Source organism: Saccostrea echinata, unplaced genomic scaffold, assembly GCF_033153115.1.
Source record: "Saccostrea echinata isolate AGI-Se365-2 ecotype Australia unplaced genomic scaffold, CSIRO_AGI_Sech_v1 ptg000046l, whole genome shotgun sequence".
NCBI classification, from domain to species: domain Eukaryota; kingdom Metazoa; phylum Mollusca; class Bivalvia; order Ostreida; family Ostreidae; genus Saccostrea; species Saccostrea echinata.
Genome location: NW_026889795.1, coordinates 7,189,484 through 7,208,839, shown reverse-complemented (window position 1 = coordinate 7,208,839; position 19,356 = coordinate 7,189,484). Strand labels below are relative to the sequence as shown.

Sequence of the window (19,356 nt, the reverse complement as noted above, 5' to 3'; positions counted from 1 at the left end):
TTTCACCGGTGTTGACGGACGTATTCTATATTGCTATTGTAAAACTCTCGGTAGCGACAAAAGTAACTGTGATCTTCTTCCACTGCAGAAGAGATAGTTACCAAGGACACTTACATCAGTTGCACAGATCAGTGCAGAGCAAACAAAAACAAATAGACGTAAACTGCAATAAATTGTAAACAAAGGTAATGCAAGATAACCAACACGAACACGTGTCGTCCATACCACGCAGGTACTCGTGACAAGAAAGCAGTCAGGTGTAACGAATGCGAAGGGTCTACTCCAGTGCTGATATCTGAGATACAGTAGGAAAACTAAAATGGCTTATGCCTATTAACGAGTAATGTTCGGCTTTAAGTGTCTAAAAAAGAGACTAACCCGTTTACTATAAACTAAATCATAAACAAATGAGATGGTTATAAACAAAACTTTTATATGCAATAAGAACATTTACGTTGATAAAGTATGACTCCTCACAGGACCAAATAATAGTGGTTTGATTCTAATCAGAAATTGGTGAAACAAATAATAGTTTTTTTTTATTCAAAACATAACAACAACAAAAAACAGATTAAAGGTTGTTGATCACGTGACACATTTTGTTCCGACTGGAGGAGATGATAACTGGATTTTCTCTTCATTCTGAACGCCTGACATTTTCTCTTGTATTATCTTCATTCTTTTTATTGTCAGAACTATTTACCGAACGCTTTTTCTTCATTTTTTGAAATATTATGACACCTCCCACCACAAACAAGATGATAACAACTACTCCCACTACAACACCAGCAGCGATTTGTCCGCCATTGTAACCGGTACTCTCTCCTACAAAAAGGCTGCTATTGTCTGAAAATAATATGAATTAATTAATTAAATGGTGAATATAATTGAACCTGATGTCACCTGACTTGAAGCTTGTAACACCATCTATTGCTAAATACCTGTATGTACTTTTTAAAAGTGGCGCATATAAAAAGAGTGCATTGCACCAGACAGTCTAAAGAAATATTGCTTATTTTGTCTCACACAAAAATAAGTGTTATTTCTTTGTCAGATTTATTAGTCCCCTACCGGTGAAACCGGAGGGGACTATAGGTTTCCTCTGAGTCTGTCCGTCCGTCTGTCCGTCCGTCTGTCTGTCTGTCTGTCCGTCTGTCTGTCTGTCTGTCTGTCCCTCTGTCTGTCTGTCAGTCTGTCCCACTTGGTTTTCCGCACTTTTTTCCTAAACGCTTGCAGATATTGAGCTGATTTCTGGTATGTGAGTGTATCTTGATGAGTTACAGATCAAGTTTGCATTTCGTTCCGCTTCATTGATTTTTGACGGAATTACGACCTTTTCAATTTTTACGGGTTTTCCGCAATTTTCTTCTAAACGCTTGTAGATATTGAGCTGATTTTTGGTATGTGGCTTTACCTTGATTAGTTATAGATCAAGTTTGCATTTCGTCCGGCTTCATTAATTTTTGACGGAATTATGGCATTTTCAATTCTTAACGGGAACAGAACCAGATTACACTTGCCGGTAGGGGACTAGTATTGCTCATGCAATACTCTCAGAATGCTTGTTCTATTAAACGGAGACCAAAGGAAGCGCTGTAGCAACCACTAATGATAAAATGCCGCTTGATGATAGAAATATCATTAAGCCTTGCAATTGTAACACTTAATGCCATAAATTATTGCATTAATAGTTGACATTCTCAACCGCGAATGATAAATCGCAGCTTAATGAAAGAATTTTTTCATTATGCAGTTGAGCATGTCAACTATTAATGCAATAATTTATGACATTAAGCGTTGCATTATCATTAGCGGTTGCTACAAAGCGCATCTTGAACACCTGACCTGTGCCTTGAAACTTGGTTTACGAAAACTGATTACTTTCTCTTTAATCTAGGAAAAAGACCAAGCACACCTTGTTACAACAAATCCTATTTCTTCCTACATATGTCTACAAACATTGATGTTATCTGCACTGCATATAGTTTTCTATACGACAATCTAACTTCTGACGTCGTCAACAAAAAGTTAATAAAACAGAATGTTTGAAAGAACTACTAAAATTCTAATGTAAATGATTAAGTCTAGTATAGAGTAACTGTTAAATCTCTTTAGATTATACATGTAATAACAAATGAAACGAAATGTTCGACTCTCGAACAACTCTCATACAACATGCCTCTGTATTTCATAACAAAATACAGAATCAAAATTTATAAAAACATTCCGCATTTTCTGTGTATACATGTATGTGGTTTTCATCCATGCAGTTATAAATGATTTTCATTAATAACGATTAATGAATAGAATTTTACATCTATATTTACTAAAATCAAATTAGAAGGTAGGTTAAACGAAAATAATTAAATATATGAATTTTAATAGCGTAATGCTGTGTTCTGTAAAAAGTAACTAGTTCGTCTTGCAAATGTGTATAAAAAAAGCTATTTAAAGGGACATAGACACAGATTTGAAGTTAATACTTTCTCAAATTTTCTGTTTAACATCATGACTTATATGTTGCTTAACATTTCACACGAAAATATAATTTTAAAAAAAAACTTATTTTATCTGGAAATAATTGAAACTACGAATTTCGGGACGCGTTTGATTGACACATACTTTCATATTATATTATAATATTAACTTCAGATATGTGTCTTTGTCCCTTTAAGACACATGAAGAAGTACATTTATATTTCAGAGAATATCAATAGGTAAGAGGGATGCACTTTTTTTTTAAAAGAACTAATGATAATATTATGATGTTTGAACATTAATATACAGGAATTACTGAAAAGTTGTACATTAACAACCGTCGTCTTATTCATTTAAAAGTCAAATGTCACAGAATAATTAGGGAAGGTTAGAATGTCTATGAAGAACTTCGTAACTAAAATTATTTTTTTTCTTTTAGATTTCAATGATAATTATAGCCGGATGTCTACTTACTGTTCCGTAGTTAATGAAGGTAAATAAACACTAATATCCTACTTTATACAATTTCCCCCTTTTCAAAAAAATCTTACGACTAAGATTAAAATTAATTTCTTTGTTTGTTTGTTTTTTAAGAAATAAATTTTCCTTAAGCATTATTCACTAAATATTCTTGATAATATAATAAAAATAAGAGATTTTTTGAGACCTACTATAGCTTTAATACATTTTTGAGAATTGGAATTTTTTAAAAGGTTCACTGGACCTTAAACTTTCTTCATTACAAAATATCTTTTCATATCTTTTCATTTTTTTTTCTTGGAAAAAAGCTTGAAAGCTTGGACGTAAAACGTCATCAATCCAATGCGCGTACAGATCTGTACATTCAGCCATTTTGAATTTCAGCAACGTTGTTGTGACGTATTCCTACGCACTGTCTTTGATGCTTGAATTAAATATTAAAATGTAAGAAAGTTTCATTTTAGCATTTTTAAATCATAATTAAATGATAAGAAATGAAAGTACTATTTTTTTCTTTGACCGACGTATTAAACAAAAATTTGGACGGAAAACTTTTTCATCAATGCGCTACGCGCATTGATGACGTTTTCCGTCTAAATTTTTGTTTGATACGTCGGTCAAAGAAAAAAATATTACATTCATTTCTCAATTCTTTTCGAATTATCCCCCTTTGGTAAACAAATCGGATCGTCTGCATTGCATTGACAACAATGCAGTTGAGGAAAAAAGGAAAGAAATCATCATACGTATGTTAGATGTTTGTCTTTGAGATAAATGGTATGAAGAATAGAACTATGAAGAAATGTTTTTATGTTACCAGAGCGGGGAAATGTCGTTAATCTGTTAATTCTTAGGAAACGAATGCACGAGAAAAACGATGCGAAAGTGAGCGAGGACGGAATTCTTTCAAAGTTAAACAGTCGGCAACAGACTCTTCCATATTTTGAAGCATGTTGTGTTATCCATGGATAGGTTGTGATAAGTATATATATGTTCGGTTTGAAATTCAGATGAAGATATGCGCAAATGAAATCCAAAATTTCTGTGACCTAGAAAGAGTTGTTAAGGTTATAGATTCTATTTGAGTAGCTTCCCTTTACATTTACGAACCTAAAGATATCAACTTACCTGGGAAATATAACCATTGGGATATAGCAAAAATTAATAACACAACAGGTAAGTTTTTTTTGTGTTAAAACTGATATTATTAGAAAAAGCTGGTAATGACACAATATTTGAAAACGTTGTTTGTTCGTTACATTTTAGGCAGCTAAGCGAGGCCTAACCTTTATGTTGGACAGTCATTCGTTCTCAAGTTAAATCTCATCATTGAAAGATAAATATTAAATGATAAGAAATAAATCTTATAATTTTTTCTTTGATCGATGTATCATAGAAAGCTTGGACGTAAAACGTCATCAATCCAATGCGCGTGCAGATCTGTACATTCAGCCATTTTGAATTTCAGCAACGTTGTTGTGACGTATTCCTAGGCACTGTATTTGATGCTTGAATTAAATATTGAAATGTAAAAAAAAAAGGTTTCATTTTTAGTATTTTTAAATCATAATTAAATGATAAGAAATGAAAGTACTATTTTTTTTCTTTGACCGACGTATCAAACAAAAATTTGGACGGAAAACTTTTTCATCAATGCGCTACGCACATTGATGACGTTTTCCGTCCAAATTTTTGTTTGATACGTCGGTCAAAGAAAAAAATATTACATTCATTTCTTAAGGTATGTCACTCGTCAGCCTTTTAGAAAATTTCAGTCAGAACCTCTTACGTAAAAACTATTTATTACAATTCAATCTTTATAACATATTTAATTTAAACAATGAAAAATGTTCAACATTCACTTAAAAAACTGCTCAAAAATTCCCAAAGAAGCAAGATTTATAAGGGCCTATTTCTTGTGGCGGAAGGATATTTAGCAGAAAATTCTGCAAATCTACACATTTTTTAAATTTAACATCTTGGAACTTTAGCCTCACACACTTTTACTCAGAGAATATTTTCCGTTATGATATGCCTGGAATATTAAATATAGGTCTCAATTTATATTTTTATAACAAAATTTACACCTTCGCTCAACAAAAATTGCCAAAAAAGGAAGATATATTAAGGAAGTCGAGATAAAATTTACACAGTTTTTTGCCTGAAAATCGCATATTTTGACCAATATTTCAAAATTTACATCACTGACCCCAACTTTTTCTTTCATTATTTTAAACTACTCGATACTTTTGACCGATCAGCACTTGAGTCGTAAAAAGTTTGATACAAGAAAATATTCTATTGCCTATTTAGATTTTTAATACCCCAAATAGGAGACTTTTTTAGTGCAAAAAGGTCACACAATAATTTACGCGCATTAATTTGCATGATTTGTTCAATGATAAATATTATTCAAACTATTTTACGTAAAATAAGATTATGTTTATTGCCATAGATACATCTTATAAAATATGATAACGGTTAAAGTGATTAACCAAAGAGTTACAATTTAAGTGCAAAAAGGTCATCTTAATTGTACCGTAGCTCAGTTAGATGTACACTGACCCCCAATTTTCTCTGCGATTTTGAGTCATACTATATGAGTACTTATCCAAAATAAACTTCTCAAAAAATCCTAGATATAACAAATTTCACGAGTGACATACCTTAAATACTTGCAGTTATAGAAAAGTTCTATTATCGATGAAAAATCAATCAATGGAATTTTGATTTATATTTACTAATTATGGAAGTAATTGAATCATCTCTAGAGAAGCGATAACTGAAATATTAGCCTAAAGGGTCTTAACAGACTGCCACTATGAGATATCAGTGGCTGATCCAAGAATTTCATAACGGGGGGAAGGGGGGCACAGTAGAAGGCAGGGGGCTCTGGTGGCTGCATTGAAGCCCCCAGGGGATATAGGGCAAAGCCCTGGTGGGGATCCGAATTCTTACAAATAAGAGATGTTTTTCCTAGATTTTAGGATAATGGACATATAAGTTCTACATATAAAAAAATTCAAACGGGGGGGGGGGGGGGCGCCGGCACTGGATCCGCCTTTGGATATGAAACATATTTTGAATGAAGCACGTGCATTATGCATTTCAATCATACGTAACGTTTACGTAACGTAAATTCCGTTTTTGTGGTGTCTAAAAGCAATTAGTAGTAATTGTGTATAATTTACATTTTTTTGTACTGATTGCACTGTTCCCTCATTTTCAAATTGAACGATAACATACATATAAGTCTCACCAATGAATTACGCAGATAAAAACTTTTTAGTTTTATACGTTTTGTAATGTATGTGTTAAATAATCTGAAATCCAAAGACATATTAAATATAATCCATGCAAATTTTTTTTCTAGGACAGAAAACAATATTAACTGCTTTACTTATCGCCAAATCGTCTTCCACTCCTTGACCTCAGATGACGTTTAATCTAAACCCTTAACTGTTTGACATGGCAACACAATTTAACTAGATATATTTTTGATAACACCTTTGTTGAGTAGTAAATCTTTTCAACATTTATCTACTATTCATATTTGGTTATTAAATGGCTCTAGTCTCTATCACATAATGCATCCAATTTTAATTAATGAACAGATGTATTTTGCGATTCATATCGGATGTAATTGGTACCAAGATCTTGTTTTCATTAACATATCTGTCACAAACCTTCAATACTTCATCAAATATGAAGATAACGAACAGTAGTCAAGCTCAAAGTCCACTGAAACAATATCAATTTGGAGCAGAGCAAACATGGGATCAGATGCAATGGAGGAGTAAGCATCCCCTGTCGATCGGTCACACCTACCGTCTGCTCTTCATAATCGGGAAAACAAAAATTTCCGTAGACTAGTGTGAAAATGGCCTAACAATTTGCATGAAAAACATCAGTCAATATTCGACTTAATGATAGATTTTATTTGCTAACAAGGTCATTGTATCGATCATAGAATTTTCGAAATGTTGACTTTAAACGAGACTGTTGATATTCGTTTCATCAACTTATTCGTCAGTAGCTTGCCTCGTTTTAGAAATTGTTCGTACGCAAAGCTTGTCCTTGCGATCTAATCAACTGGAAGACATAAACTCCATATGCAGGTGATAATGGTATATTACTACATAACTAAGGGAAGTTGACGATAGTAAAGTTGAAGTCATCACGTTCATCATAAAGTTTTTTTGTTAGATTACCATTAAAGTCTTTTTCTAGTAAAATATCCTAATATGAAACAGATGTAGCAGACTCTCGGGTATCTTATTTCGAGTTCTCAGGGATATATCGAATCAACGTAGGAATGAAAATAAATATCGTCAATTAATGAAACTTCGTCGATATATCTAAATGTTGAATTGAAGGCAACAGCAAAGATTTCTTCTTTTCATGTAGAAGTTTTTGAATAGATTCTACTTCATATGAATAAAATAGTTCTGCTAATAATGGGGCGGAATTAGTACCCATGGGAATTCCGACAGATTGTTGGAAGACTTGATATCCAAAAACTACATGGATATTGTAAATGAGAAACTCAAACATCTTTTTAATATCAACTTCGGAGTACTTGTGTGTACAATCAGAATATTTCTATAGCAAAAAAAAAATGTGCAAAGGTAAGAAAATTTACGTGTACCGTTTTTATTGAAAAAGCAGCTGATTTCTAATTTTGTAAAAGTTTCTTGGAGTTCTTAAGCATCCACATGTGATTTACATCACTTCTGAATAACAATTGATTTATTGATTGGGGTTTAACGCTGAGTCAGCAATATTTCAGCCATATTTCGGCGGAGACTTCTTGATTATATCGTTGTACAGTACTCCTTAAGTTTCTTCTTCACTGCTGTAAATATTTTATTGAGGAGTAAGGAAAGAGGCTTGGTAGAACATTTACTGGAACCCGCTATGTATCTTTTGTTTGTAAGGATTTTTATGTAATTTAGAAATCCAGTATCGGTATGGTAATTAAATTCAATTTGATTTTTAGGAATATTAAAAATATTTAAAACTGACATAAGATTTTGAAGAATTTCCTCCTAAGAAAGGGAACTATGAATATAAGTTGGATTGCCACTTGCAGAATTAAATCCCAGTTCCTCTAAAATGCAAATAAAAAAATGAGCTTTACAAACAAAGACAATGTTGTTACCTGCGTTGTCAGCTGGGACCAGTACATAGTGATCGTGTAATCTATCTTATTCTATTTTCACTTCTTAATTATCAAAGCCAGAAGGATAGATGGTTTTCACATTACCCCTCATCCGCTTAATGCGAGATTTCAACATCCATCTGATACATTTAATCCACTCTGACAGTGTCAAGGTCTTCTTTTTCATGTTTTGCCCATCGCCAGACGTAATCTTTCACATAATATGTATAAAATTATGTCTACAGTTGAGAGATCATGGTTCCCTAAATTGTGGCCCTTTAAAAATAAGTGATTTAAGGTCCCCATTATTAACTATATTTACATCACCAGTAATGACGTGTCCAATAGGACTATAGTTGTTGGATGAAAAAGGACATGAACACGTAGGAGGATTATATTTCAGATGTTCGATGTTTTGGCACTGTAGAGTTTTTTGTAATTAAAAAAGTTTGGAAACAATGGGATGTTTTGGCGAGAAAAGGCAAAATAAGGAAATAAATAGAGGGATAATTGATTTAAGATTTTTATTTTCAAATATTAAACTGTGTCCGTTTTCTTTAGAAATCCTGCTACATATAAATATATCACACCGCATGTCAATGTTTTTTTTTTATCAATTTGAATTACCTATTATATCTTGTAAGCTTCATGAAAATATAAAATTGTTCAAGGTAATTACGATGGCAAATTACATGCAGTGTTAAGGAAGGTCATCCATGGTTTATCTAGGGTGTTTATTTCCTACTTTTTATAGTAGTTGACTTTAAAGTAATCACTTTTGTAATCACCGGTTCTAGAAACAAAGTTATTTCATCAATTTTACCAACATTATTACTGACTTGTCAGTTGTGTAAAAATTGTGATAAAAAATTATCAGCTACATTTTAGCTTCGGTATAAAGATTTCTTGAGAGTGCGCTACTAACTTAAAGTTTATGCTTTAATGGTTTGAAATTTAAAAAAACAACAACAACAATGGTTAACAAATATACAAGATCAAAGTTACAGTAAGCAAAAAATATAAAAATTAAATATGGATATAATGTGAAATCAAAATCTTTCTTGAGTATTTTAAAAATAAGCGATCAGTGGAATATTTGTAGTCTACAAAAACTTTATGAATATGCAAACAAGGGAATAAACTGAATGATCATGCATACGATAAAGGAAAAAAAAACTGAATGGAGAAGCAAACGATAAAGGAAATATAGAGATGTCTGCTTAATTTCTCGATTAGGTTTTCGTTAATACACATGCAATATAAATAAAGGTGAAAGGGCAGACCTGTTTGAAGACTGGTAGTTCTCTCACCATGTAACTGAGTAGTTGTTTCTACAATTTTACATTGGGACATCTTCACATATTACTTTTGTTTTGTTTTGCTTCGAAGTCTACTTTTGAAGTTACGTTTTTAGATTTATTTTTCTTCTTGAGAGCAGTAGTTCTTCAGAACTATGTTGGTAGAAAAAATGCTACCCATATAATATGAGGATAGGTGAGATCTCAATTGTAACACACCGCGTACTTTATCATAATTGTCAATTATTTAATAAAACATGCATTATTTCGGCTTAAATTAATCAATTGATTAAAAAAGTGGAATTGTTACACTAGAAAAATTTAAGAAGTATAGACAATTTTTTTTAAAACATGCATATTACAAACCTCCATAACCATCTGTGGTGGTACTAGCAATACGTGGAGATGTTATGTCTGGAAAAAATAAATAAATAAATACAGTTGCTCAGATTAGAAACATGCAAGTCATGTGTTGATATATAAAGTTAGTCGTTTCGAAAATGAATTAAAGTTACAAGACATACGTACATGATTACAGACCTGTTTAAACACTAGTGGTCGTATCATCAGAATGTTGAGTTGTTTTTATAACATTGTGGCCAAACAAATCATACTTAGTATATAGGGTTTTTGAACTTATATTGGTGAATATTGGCACGAGTTGGCTGTACAAATGCAAGAGCTTGCGAGTGCATTTGTACACCCAACAGAATTATTAATTAATAATTTATATTTTGTTTGAAAATAGACTCATCTTGCCTAGCTCCAACTTTTTTTTCCCATAAATATTGCCGTTAAGCAGTTGACAAGACGACATTTTTGTTGACAAAGGGGCGTTTGATATTGAACGCTCGTATTCAGAATGTCTCGGGATATTGAACGCTAAAATTCTCTAGACTTCTTATTATAGACTATTTATTAACTATATGATAAACGCATTATAAAATATTGGGTGGGATATTATTTCATTTGGTTGCTAGAAATGTCTTTTATCCTGGAATATGGATTATCTGGGCTTATGCTATAATGAGGAAAGAGCGGAAAATACTTTAATGCAAGCCAGATTATAAGTAATCATGCATTATTATACATGTTACATTTACCACTACAGACCTTTTTCAACGTTACTTGATGTTTCATATTGTTGTTGCGTACTTGTCTCTATAATGTAAATAAATAGCCCTGAAATTTCAGTGAATAAAATGAAAATACACATTACACCTGATAATGCATAATTTCCATCTTAAACACTTGTTTATTAATTAAATCAAAAGTAATGGGTGAAAAAAAAAATAACTGTTTGCTGGTAGCAATGTCGAACAAAGTCTACTTAAAAATGAGTGAATATTTAAAAGATCCTTAACTGCAAAGGTATATTTTTATATGTATAAAGCATATTTGATCTAATTCCAGGTTATCTTACAATAAAAACCACGGTAAAAAGGTCGATTTTTACATCTAAACTTTTACACTTTGAAATAACGAGAGTTCATTAACTTAAAATGAATATTTGTTACATTGAATTGTGTCATGAATTACCAGATATGTACATATTTAAAAAAATAATTCGCATTAGCGAGTTATTTATATATCTATCTTGTATCCACATCTGATTAAAAACAGCATGCAATATAAAAAGACTTACTTACAGTTTTTTTACTGCCATACATTTACAACTTAATGATTTTAAAATCTAAAACTTGATCTTTTTTTCTCCTATGGTGACAAATCATATCCTGTTGTGACTTGTTTATTTTTATAATGTTTAAAATATTTCCATAGGACCGTAAAAACATATAGAAATAATCAACTGCAGAAATTAAAATTGTAATATAAAATGTAACCAAGTGTTAGATATTGGATCCACCTACTTGTCGTTGGTCTCTTCATTGTCTGTTCGTCACGTGATTTAGGGTAATAGAGAGAAAGGGGTGTATGAGAGAGAGAGTGAGTGGTGTTCATAATACTAACCAAAACCTGTTTTCTAAATTACCTGCCATACCCATCCATGCACGCCGTCTAAGTAGACGCATCTATCGTATATGATATAGGGTCATGTAGGCTAGTAAGCTTTTTATCTATTTATCATTATATTAATAATTTCATAGTTTTCAGTTATACATTTGATTTAAGCAATTTATTTATACGTAAAGTTGATATTGTTATATTAACGGATATTTAAAGTAATTGAACTGAGTGTAAAGTATAGTATAAACGTAAAGTATGTTGTATGAATGTTGTAGGTTTAATCCATAATATAATTTACAAAAACCCAAGATCTGTTTGTATGAATTTCTACCGACGGGTTACAATGGCGCCCACGTTCATTAATATTAAAAAGTTGGAGCCAGTCTACAGATCATCGTAATTCAACATACGAGTGCTAATACCCTATTTCTTGTACATCATATTTTCATCTCTGAATCACTGCAGTGAACTGAAAATTATTTATTATGATTGTGTGTTGTGAAAATCTTCCTTGAATTGGTGTCCAGATTCCTGCTTTATTATGTTTATGAGCGCTCTGAGTCTAAGTGTCAGCTGTGAATTCTAGGATCCGCCATTTCGGGATTCCCTTGTCCCGATATATGTACCTGTTGCGCATGCGTCCGCTTAATCACCGACTTTTGCCGAGTGATCGACTTTCTTCTTATCTTTAGCTCGAGCTAGTTCGATTCAAACCGAACTCATTTACGTACGAACTACCCAAATTCCATATTCCGGAAGTTTACCCTTGAACACGAGGAATGACAATTCGTTGTGAATCCACTTGGAATAACATTATTTCTAAGTACTGGTAATTAAAATTTTGCATTTCTTCGACTGTTTATTTATTTATTTACGTGTTTAATTGTGTTGTGCCTGTGTCTTGTGATTGTTTTGTCCATATCATGTCTTTTGTTTACATTGTCCATATCATGTCATTTGTTTACATTGTCCATATCATGTCTTTTCTTTACATTGTCCATATCATGTCTTTTGTTAGTCCCCTACCGGTGAAACCGGAGGGGACTATAGGTTTCCTCTGAGTCTGTCCGTCCGTCTGTCTGCCTGTCTGTCTGTCTGTCTGTCCCTCTGTCTGTCTGTCAGACTGTCCCACTTGGTTTTCCGCACTTTTCTTCTAAACGCTTGCAGATATTGAGCTGATTTTTGGTAAGTGTATCTTGATGAGTTACAGGTCAAGTTTGCATTTCGTTCCGCTTCATTGATTTTTGACGGAATTACGGCCTTTTCAATTTTTAAGGGTTTTCCGCAATTTCCTTCTAAACGCTTTCAGATATTGAGCTGATTTTTGGTATGTGACTTTACCTTGAGTAGTTAGAGATCAAGTTTGCATTTCGTCCCGCTTCATTGATTTTTGACGGAATTATGGCATTTTCAATTTTTAACGGGAACCAGATTACACTTGCCGGTAGGGGACTAGTATTGCTAATGCAATACTCTCAGAATGCTTGTTTACATTGTCCATATCATGTCTTTTGTTTACATGGTCCATGTTTTGTCATTGTAAGCATGTACAGTATTTATGTGACAGTTTGATTTATGTTTCATCTTCTGTATATGTTCTAGGATTAGGAATATTTTGCTAGGATATATATTTGCACATTAGGTTAAGAGATAGTTATAACATTCTAACTGTGTCTCGGGACAGGACCTCACCACAGTTAGAATACGTCCCATATACTTGCAATGTAGCAAATCGGAGTGGATCCACTACGAAATGTTTCTGAAGAATACAAAATGAGTTACACTGAAAATAACTACGAAATTAATCATAACAAACCTTTTTGAGATTGTATATGCCTTTTAACCTAAAAATTAATCCATATATATACAAAAATTCAACTCATTTTCTCAACGTTTTTTCCTCGCTTCAAATTTAACGCCATGTTGACATTCGGAACTCTCTGGATTCTTCATAGAAAATGCACAGAGTTCGAGTTATCGCCCGTGTTTATTTTGCTACATTGCGAATACACGGGTCCGTAGGACAATATCATTTTAACGATAGAACATTCTATCTAGTTAAGAGATAGCTCACAGTTACCTGCATGTTTGTAACAACACAGTCTCTTACTAGGAATTCTGTTTCATTCTAATTGCACTGCATATAACAAACCCTTAACAGCCATTGAATAGAGATGTAAGGAAGTTCGGATAATCTCAGGAGTGGTAAGTTTGAGTTTGTTGAGTCATATTTGGTTGATATCAAATCATTGCCCATTGTGCAGTGTTGTGCATTACTCTGAGTCAAACAAGTGTTGATGTAATTCTTAAAAAATACTCCATATTATTCTGCCCAACAGTCCTGTCCGTTTAGTTTACAGGGGTTATTTTTCTTAGATATTTGACCTAGACTGAAAAGAGATCTTCAGAGTTTGCATTTTACACAATTACTTATCATTTCTTTTTGAAAGAATTTATTGTGTTTTTCTGTCATATCAAGTGTCACTTAGTACTTATTAGTTTGTGAGAGTGTGTGAGAAATATTTGTTTGCAAATGTTTATATGTTCACTTACACCGAGTCGTAGAATTCTTTCAGGTATTCATACTCGCGATGTGGTACGGCTGTTTGTGATTTTTTCTGCGTGTTGTTTTTGTCTTCTGCAATTGGAAGTAAGTATGTCAAAAACAGAAAATAAAGTTGAAGGTGCAGAAGGAGGTGAGGACATAGATTCTGAGGATGCCATGATTAAGAAGTTACTTGCAAGTGGTAAGTATGATATACTGCCAAAGATAAGCACACCCAAAGGAGTTCATGGAGCAATACCTAAAACATATTCTGTTGGAAGAGGTAGAGAGCTAAACTGTCAGATACTTTCAGTTTAAATCAGACAAAGGATGATCAGAATATAGGATATAGTATGGGACATTCTCAAATTATTTCAACAGAAGTAATTCCCAAGATTCCACCATTCTCAGGTGATGAACCACCCCAGAAAGGAGATGTAAGTTATTCAGAATGGAGATTTGAGATCAGATGTCTACAGAGTGATCCAGAGGTAAGTTCTAGTCATTTGCTACAAGCAATGCGTAGATCCCTTAGAGGCACAGCTAGAAAGATGTTGATACCTCTCTGTGAAAAAGGAACTACTGGTGAGATTTTAGACAAACTTGATGCATTGTTTTCAGATATTTCAACAAATGGAATGATTATGCAGGAGTTTTTCAATTCTTTTCAGTTACCAAATGAAAATGTTACATCCTTTGGTTGTAGAATTGAGTCTCTTTTACAAACAGCTATTGACAATAATCATTTGCGTAAGGAAGCTAAAAATGACCTCTTACGTCACAAATTTTGGACTTCATTACGTTGTGAAAAACTTAAATCCCAAACTAGACATAAGTACGATACTATTCAAAACTATGATCAGTTGCTTAGGGAAATAAGACAAGTAGAAAAGGAAATCAGCATCAGTAGTGGAGGTAAGTTTACAGAATCTAAATCAGGTGATTTTAGTGCAAGTGTATACCTAGAGAGAAGAAAGTTCACAACCATGTGACTACAACTGGTACAGACGAGACAGACAAAAGATTATCTGCACTTCAAAGGAAACTGGATGCTAAAGTGAGTGAGATAGAATCTAAAATGGATGACAAGTTCAACAAGATTTTAGAGAGACTTGAACTTCACTCTGGTGGAGGTTCAAATTTCAGAGGAAATTATGGTACAGGTAGAGGTTACAGAGGTAATGGTAGACACTTTGTAAACAACCGAGAACAACAAAGAAATTCAGGTAATAGATTTACAAGACAGAATGAGTCAAAAGATTAACCGCCTTTGCTGATGGCCAATCAAAGATTGGTGAATCTAATGGCCAACAAAGTTGTCAGTTGGTGGGTGAAAGTAACAAAAGTGTTGTCATGATTCAAGATCAGGTAATGTTAGCATTTATAGACAGTGAGTCTATGGTCAGTACCATTTCACTGTCAGGTTACAAAACTCTGATTGACAAACCTGAGTTAAGAAATATTAATTCTCTTGAAGTGTCCGTAGCTGATGGTTCTGTTACCATACCTAGGATATATAGAATGTTGTATTAACATACTATTACTGTGTGAACAAGAGCTGTACGTACCTATTTTAGTTGTTCCAGACAATGAGACCGTTCACGGTAGCTCAGTCGGTAGAGCGCTCGCTGCGTGAACGGGAGGTCGTGAGTTCGAATCTCGGCCGCGACTGACCTAAGTCGATAAAAAATGGGTAGCAACTGTTCCAACTCGGCACTTTGAAGTGAAAGTTGCGGGTCCTTCGGGTGAGACCTTAAAAACCGAGGTCCCGTGTCACGGTAGGCGTTGGCACGATAAAGATCCCTCACTGCTCAATGGCCCTGAGTGCCGAGTAAAGGTCAAAATTTGAAGCCCTTCACAGGTATATGGTGACGTCTCTATATGAGTGAAAAATTCTCGAATGGGACGTAAAACAACACATAATCAATCAATCAATCCAGACAATGAGTTCAGTACACAATGCCCTGTCATACTGGGAACAAATGTGATCAGATATTACAAAGATATTGTTTCAGATGTTGAAGATCTTCCACAAGCTTGGAAGCTAGCAGTCAACAGCACGGGAGGATCTTACTGTGTGCGGTCAATGAGTAAAAAGCCCATTATTGTGGAGCCATACCAATCCCATGTAGTTCAAGGTCTGGTAAGAGGAGTTAAGAGTGAGAATACTCAGTATATTACTGAAAGTTTTGACAATGAGTCTAACTACATTGTTCGTCCAAGAGTGGTAAAGGTGGATACTAAGGCAAACAGCAGTAGAATTCAAGTGAAAATCTGCAATATTACTGCAAAGTCTATTACTATAAGACCTAAGTCTGATGTGTGTCAGCTTAATCAAGTTAACATAGTGAACAACTTAGTTTCTCAGAAGCTTTCTGGTAGCACTGTATATATTGAGCACAATTTGTCAAATTTACCAGATGTACATATTGACAAGAAAAACTTGACTACTGAACAAAATGAGCTTTTCTCAAATATTTTATGCAAATGGAGTCATGTCTTTTCAAGAATCTCTAATGACCTAGGTAAAACAGACTTAGTAGAACACCGGATTGTTTTGGAAGATGATAGACCATTTAAGCAACCATATCGGAAAATTCCACCTGGGATGTGTGATGAAATTCGCCAACACATCAACGATATGCTGGAAGCAGGAGTAATTAGAGAATCAGACAGCCCATTTTCTTCAAACGTGGTACTTGTAAGAAAGAAAGACGGTAGTCTAAGGTTTTGTCTAGACTATAGAATACTCAATTCTAAGACCAGGAAAGATGCATATATGCTTCCCAGATTTGATGATGTAGTAGATACTTTATCAGGATCCAAATTCTTTTCCAAACTCGACTTGCGTTCTGGATATTGGCAAGTGGCCGTAGCTGAAGAAGACAAGCCAAAGACAGCATTCTCCGTTGGAAATTTAGGATTTTACGAATGTAACCGCATGAGCTTTGGTCTTACCAACGCATCCGTCACATTCCAGCGACTGATGGAGAAATGTATGGGAGACATGTTACTGAACATGCCTTATTTTCTTGGATGATATCTTGATATTTTCGAAAACATTTGAGGACCATATAAGTAGATTAGAATCTGTCTTTGGGAAACTATCAGAACATAATTTGAAACTTAAGCCTTCTAAATGTGAATTTTTCAGGTCTTCAGTTACCTATTTAGGTCATGTTGTGGGAGAGAACGGAATTTCGGCTGATCCAGAAAAGTTAGCAGCAGTTAAAGACTGGAAAACCCCACAGAACATCAAGGAATTGAGACAATTTTTAGGATTTTCAGGGTACTACCGTAGGTTTATTAAAAATTATTCTCAGATTGTCCAACCTTTAAATTCTTTATTACAGGGACATAATACAGTAAGAAGATTCAAAAGGAAACACGAAGAACCAGCTTGGAAATGAGAAATTATCCATCAGAGAGCGTTTGAAAGCATCAAAGATTTACTTACCCAGCCACCAGTGTTAGCATATGCAGACTACACCAAGCCATTCATTGTACATACAGATTCCAGCAGTTATGGACTAGGCGCAGTTCTATATCAGAAACAAGACGGATTAGACAAAGTAATCGCCTATGCAAGCAGAGGGTTAAGACCAGCTGAGCGAAACTATCCTGCTCACAGGTTAGAGTTTCTGGCCTTGAAGTGGGCCATTACTGACAAATTCCACGATTATTTATATGGAAACCAATTTGAAGTAGTTACCGATAACAATCCGTTGACTTACGTACTATACAAAGCAAAATTAGATGCAACCAGCCAAAGATGGGTTTCTGCTCTTGCAAATTACAATTTCAGTATTTCTTACCATCCCGGAAAATTCAACTCGGATGCAGACGCTCTTTCCAGAAAATCTTATTTATATTCAGACTCAGTTAAAGCCATTTGTAATTCAGCTTCTTTAGATATTTCAGCTGCAGAAACACTATCACAGAATTTTCAATTTCAGTATTTCTTACCATCCCGGAAAATTCAACTCGGATGCAGATGCTCTTTCCAGAAAATCTTATTTATATTCAGATTCAGTTAAAGCCATTTGTAATTCAGCTTCTTTAGATATTTCAGCTGCAGAAACACTATCACAGAATTTTCCATCGGATGAGATTACAGCAACAGAAATGTCAGACATCGACTGGAAGAAAGAACAGAGAGAAGATAAAGTCATAGCCAGAGTCATGGAGATTTTAGAGCAGGGAGAGAAGGGTAGAAAAGAATCAAAAATGGTTCAAAAATATTTAAGAGAGAGAAAGAAACTGCAGATCATCAATGAGATTTTATATAGAAATTCCTTTTTAGATGGAGAAAAAGTTGTTCAACTTTGTTTGCCAGATCATTTCAAAGATGTAGTTTTTGTTGGAATTCATAAAGAAGTAGGACATCCTGGAATAGAGAAGACCATTTGGCTTGTGAAGCAGAGAGTGTATTGGCCAGGGTTAGAGCAAGACATCAAAACCAGGGTAGAGAACTGTGAAAGATGCATAAGAAGTAAAACACCTGTCAGACAGAGAGCCAATCTTCATCCAATTACTTCAACAAAACCTTTAGAAATTCTTTGTATTGATTTTCTGTCCTTGGAGAAATGTAAAGGGGGGTTTGAAAATATTCTTGTAATTACAGACCACTTTACCAGATATGCATGTGCTGTCCCATTGAAAAACCAATTAGCAACAACAACAGCTAAAGCTTTATTTGAAAATTTCATTGTTCATTACAGTTTTCCTGATCGACTCCATAGTGACCAAAGTAGAAACTTTGAAAGCAAAGTAATAAAAGAATTCTGCAAAATAGCCAACATCAAAAAGTCAAGAACAATGCCATATCATCCTGAAGGCAATGGAGCAGTCGAACGATTCAACCAAACTCTTATCAAAATGTTAAGTTCTTTAGAAGAAAATCAAAAATCAGATTGGAAATCTTATGTTTCATCTTTAGTACATGCTTACAATTCAATTAAAAATGATGCCACTGGGTATTCACCACATTTTTTAATGTTTGGATGGCACCCTCGCCTGTCACTTGATGCATTTTTAGGTATAGAGCCAGGAAATGAAGGAGCAAAAGATCACCAGTCCTATGTTCATAAACTTCAAGAGAGATTACAGTACTCGTACAGAGTTGCAGCAGAAGAGTCACAGAAGAATGCAGACAAAAGCAAAGAGAATTTTGATAGGAAAGTGAAGAATTCAAAGTTAAAAGTAGGGGATAGAGTTCTTGTTAGAAAAGTTGGTTTTAAAGAAAAACATAAGCTTGCAGACAAGTGGGATAAAGATGTTTATGTTATTTTAGATATTCCAAATCTAGATATCCCAGTTTATGTTGTTAAGCGTGAAGACGGGAAAGGGTCTACCCGTACCCTTCATAGAAATTTTCTTTTACCTTTCAATTGTTTACCAACTAATATTAATTCTTCTCCAGTTTC

At 33.9% G+C, this 19,356-nt stretch overlaps 1 protein-coding gene across 2 annotated transcripts in view; it reads right to left on the bottom strand.

Moving 5' to 3' along the window:
* Window positions 1-527: 527 nt before the first annotated feature.
* The window catches only part of LOC133202243 (cubilin-like), a 59,897-nt gene continuing 41,068 nt past the window's right edge, over window positions 528-19,356 (bottom strand). The window contains exons 12-14 of one of the 2 annotated variants that reach the window (XM_061338041.1): window positions 9,784-9,831; window positions 9,403-9,450; window positions 528-846 (exon numbers count right to left, since the gene is read on the bottom strand). In XM_061338041.1, coding sequence (XP_061194025.1) covers window positions 638-846; window positions 9,403-9,450; window positions 9,784-9,831 — 305 coding nt within the window. In that variant the 3' untranslated portion in view covers window positions 528-637. The remainder of the gene's footprint in view (window positions 847-9,402; window positions 9,451-9,783; window positions 9,832-19,356) is intronic. The other variant, XM_061338042.1, reaches the window with a different exon arrangement.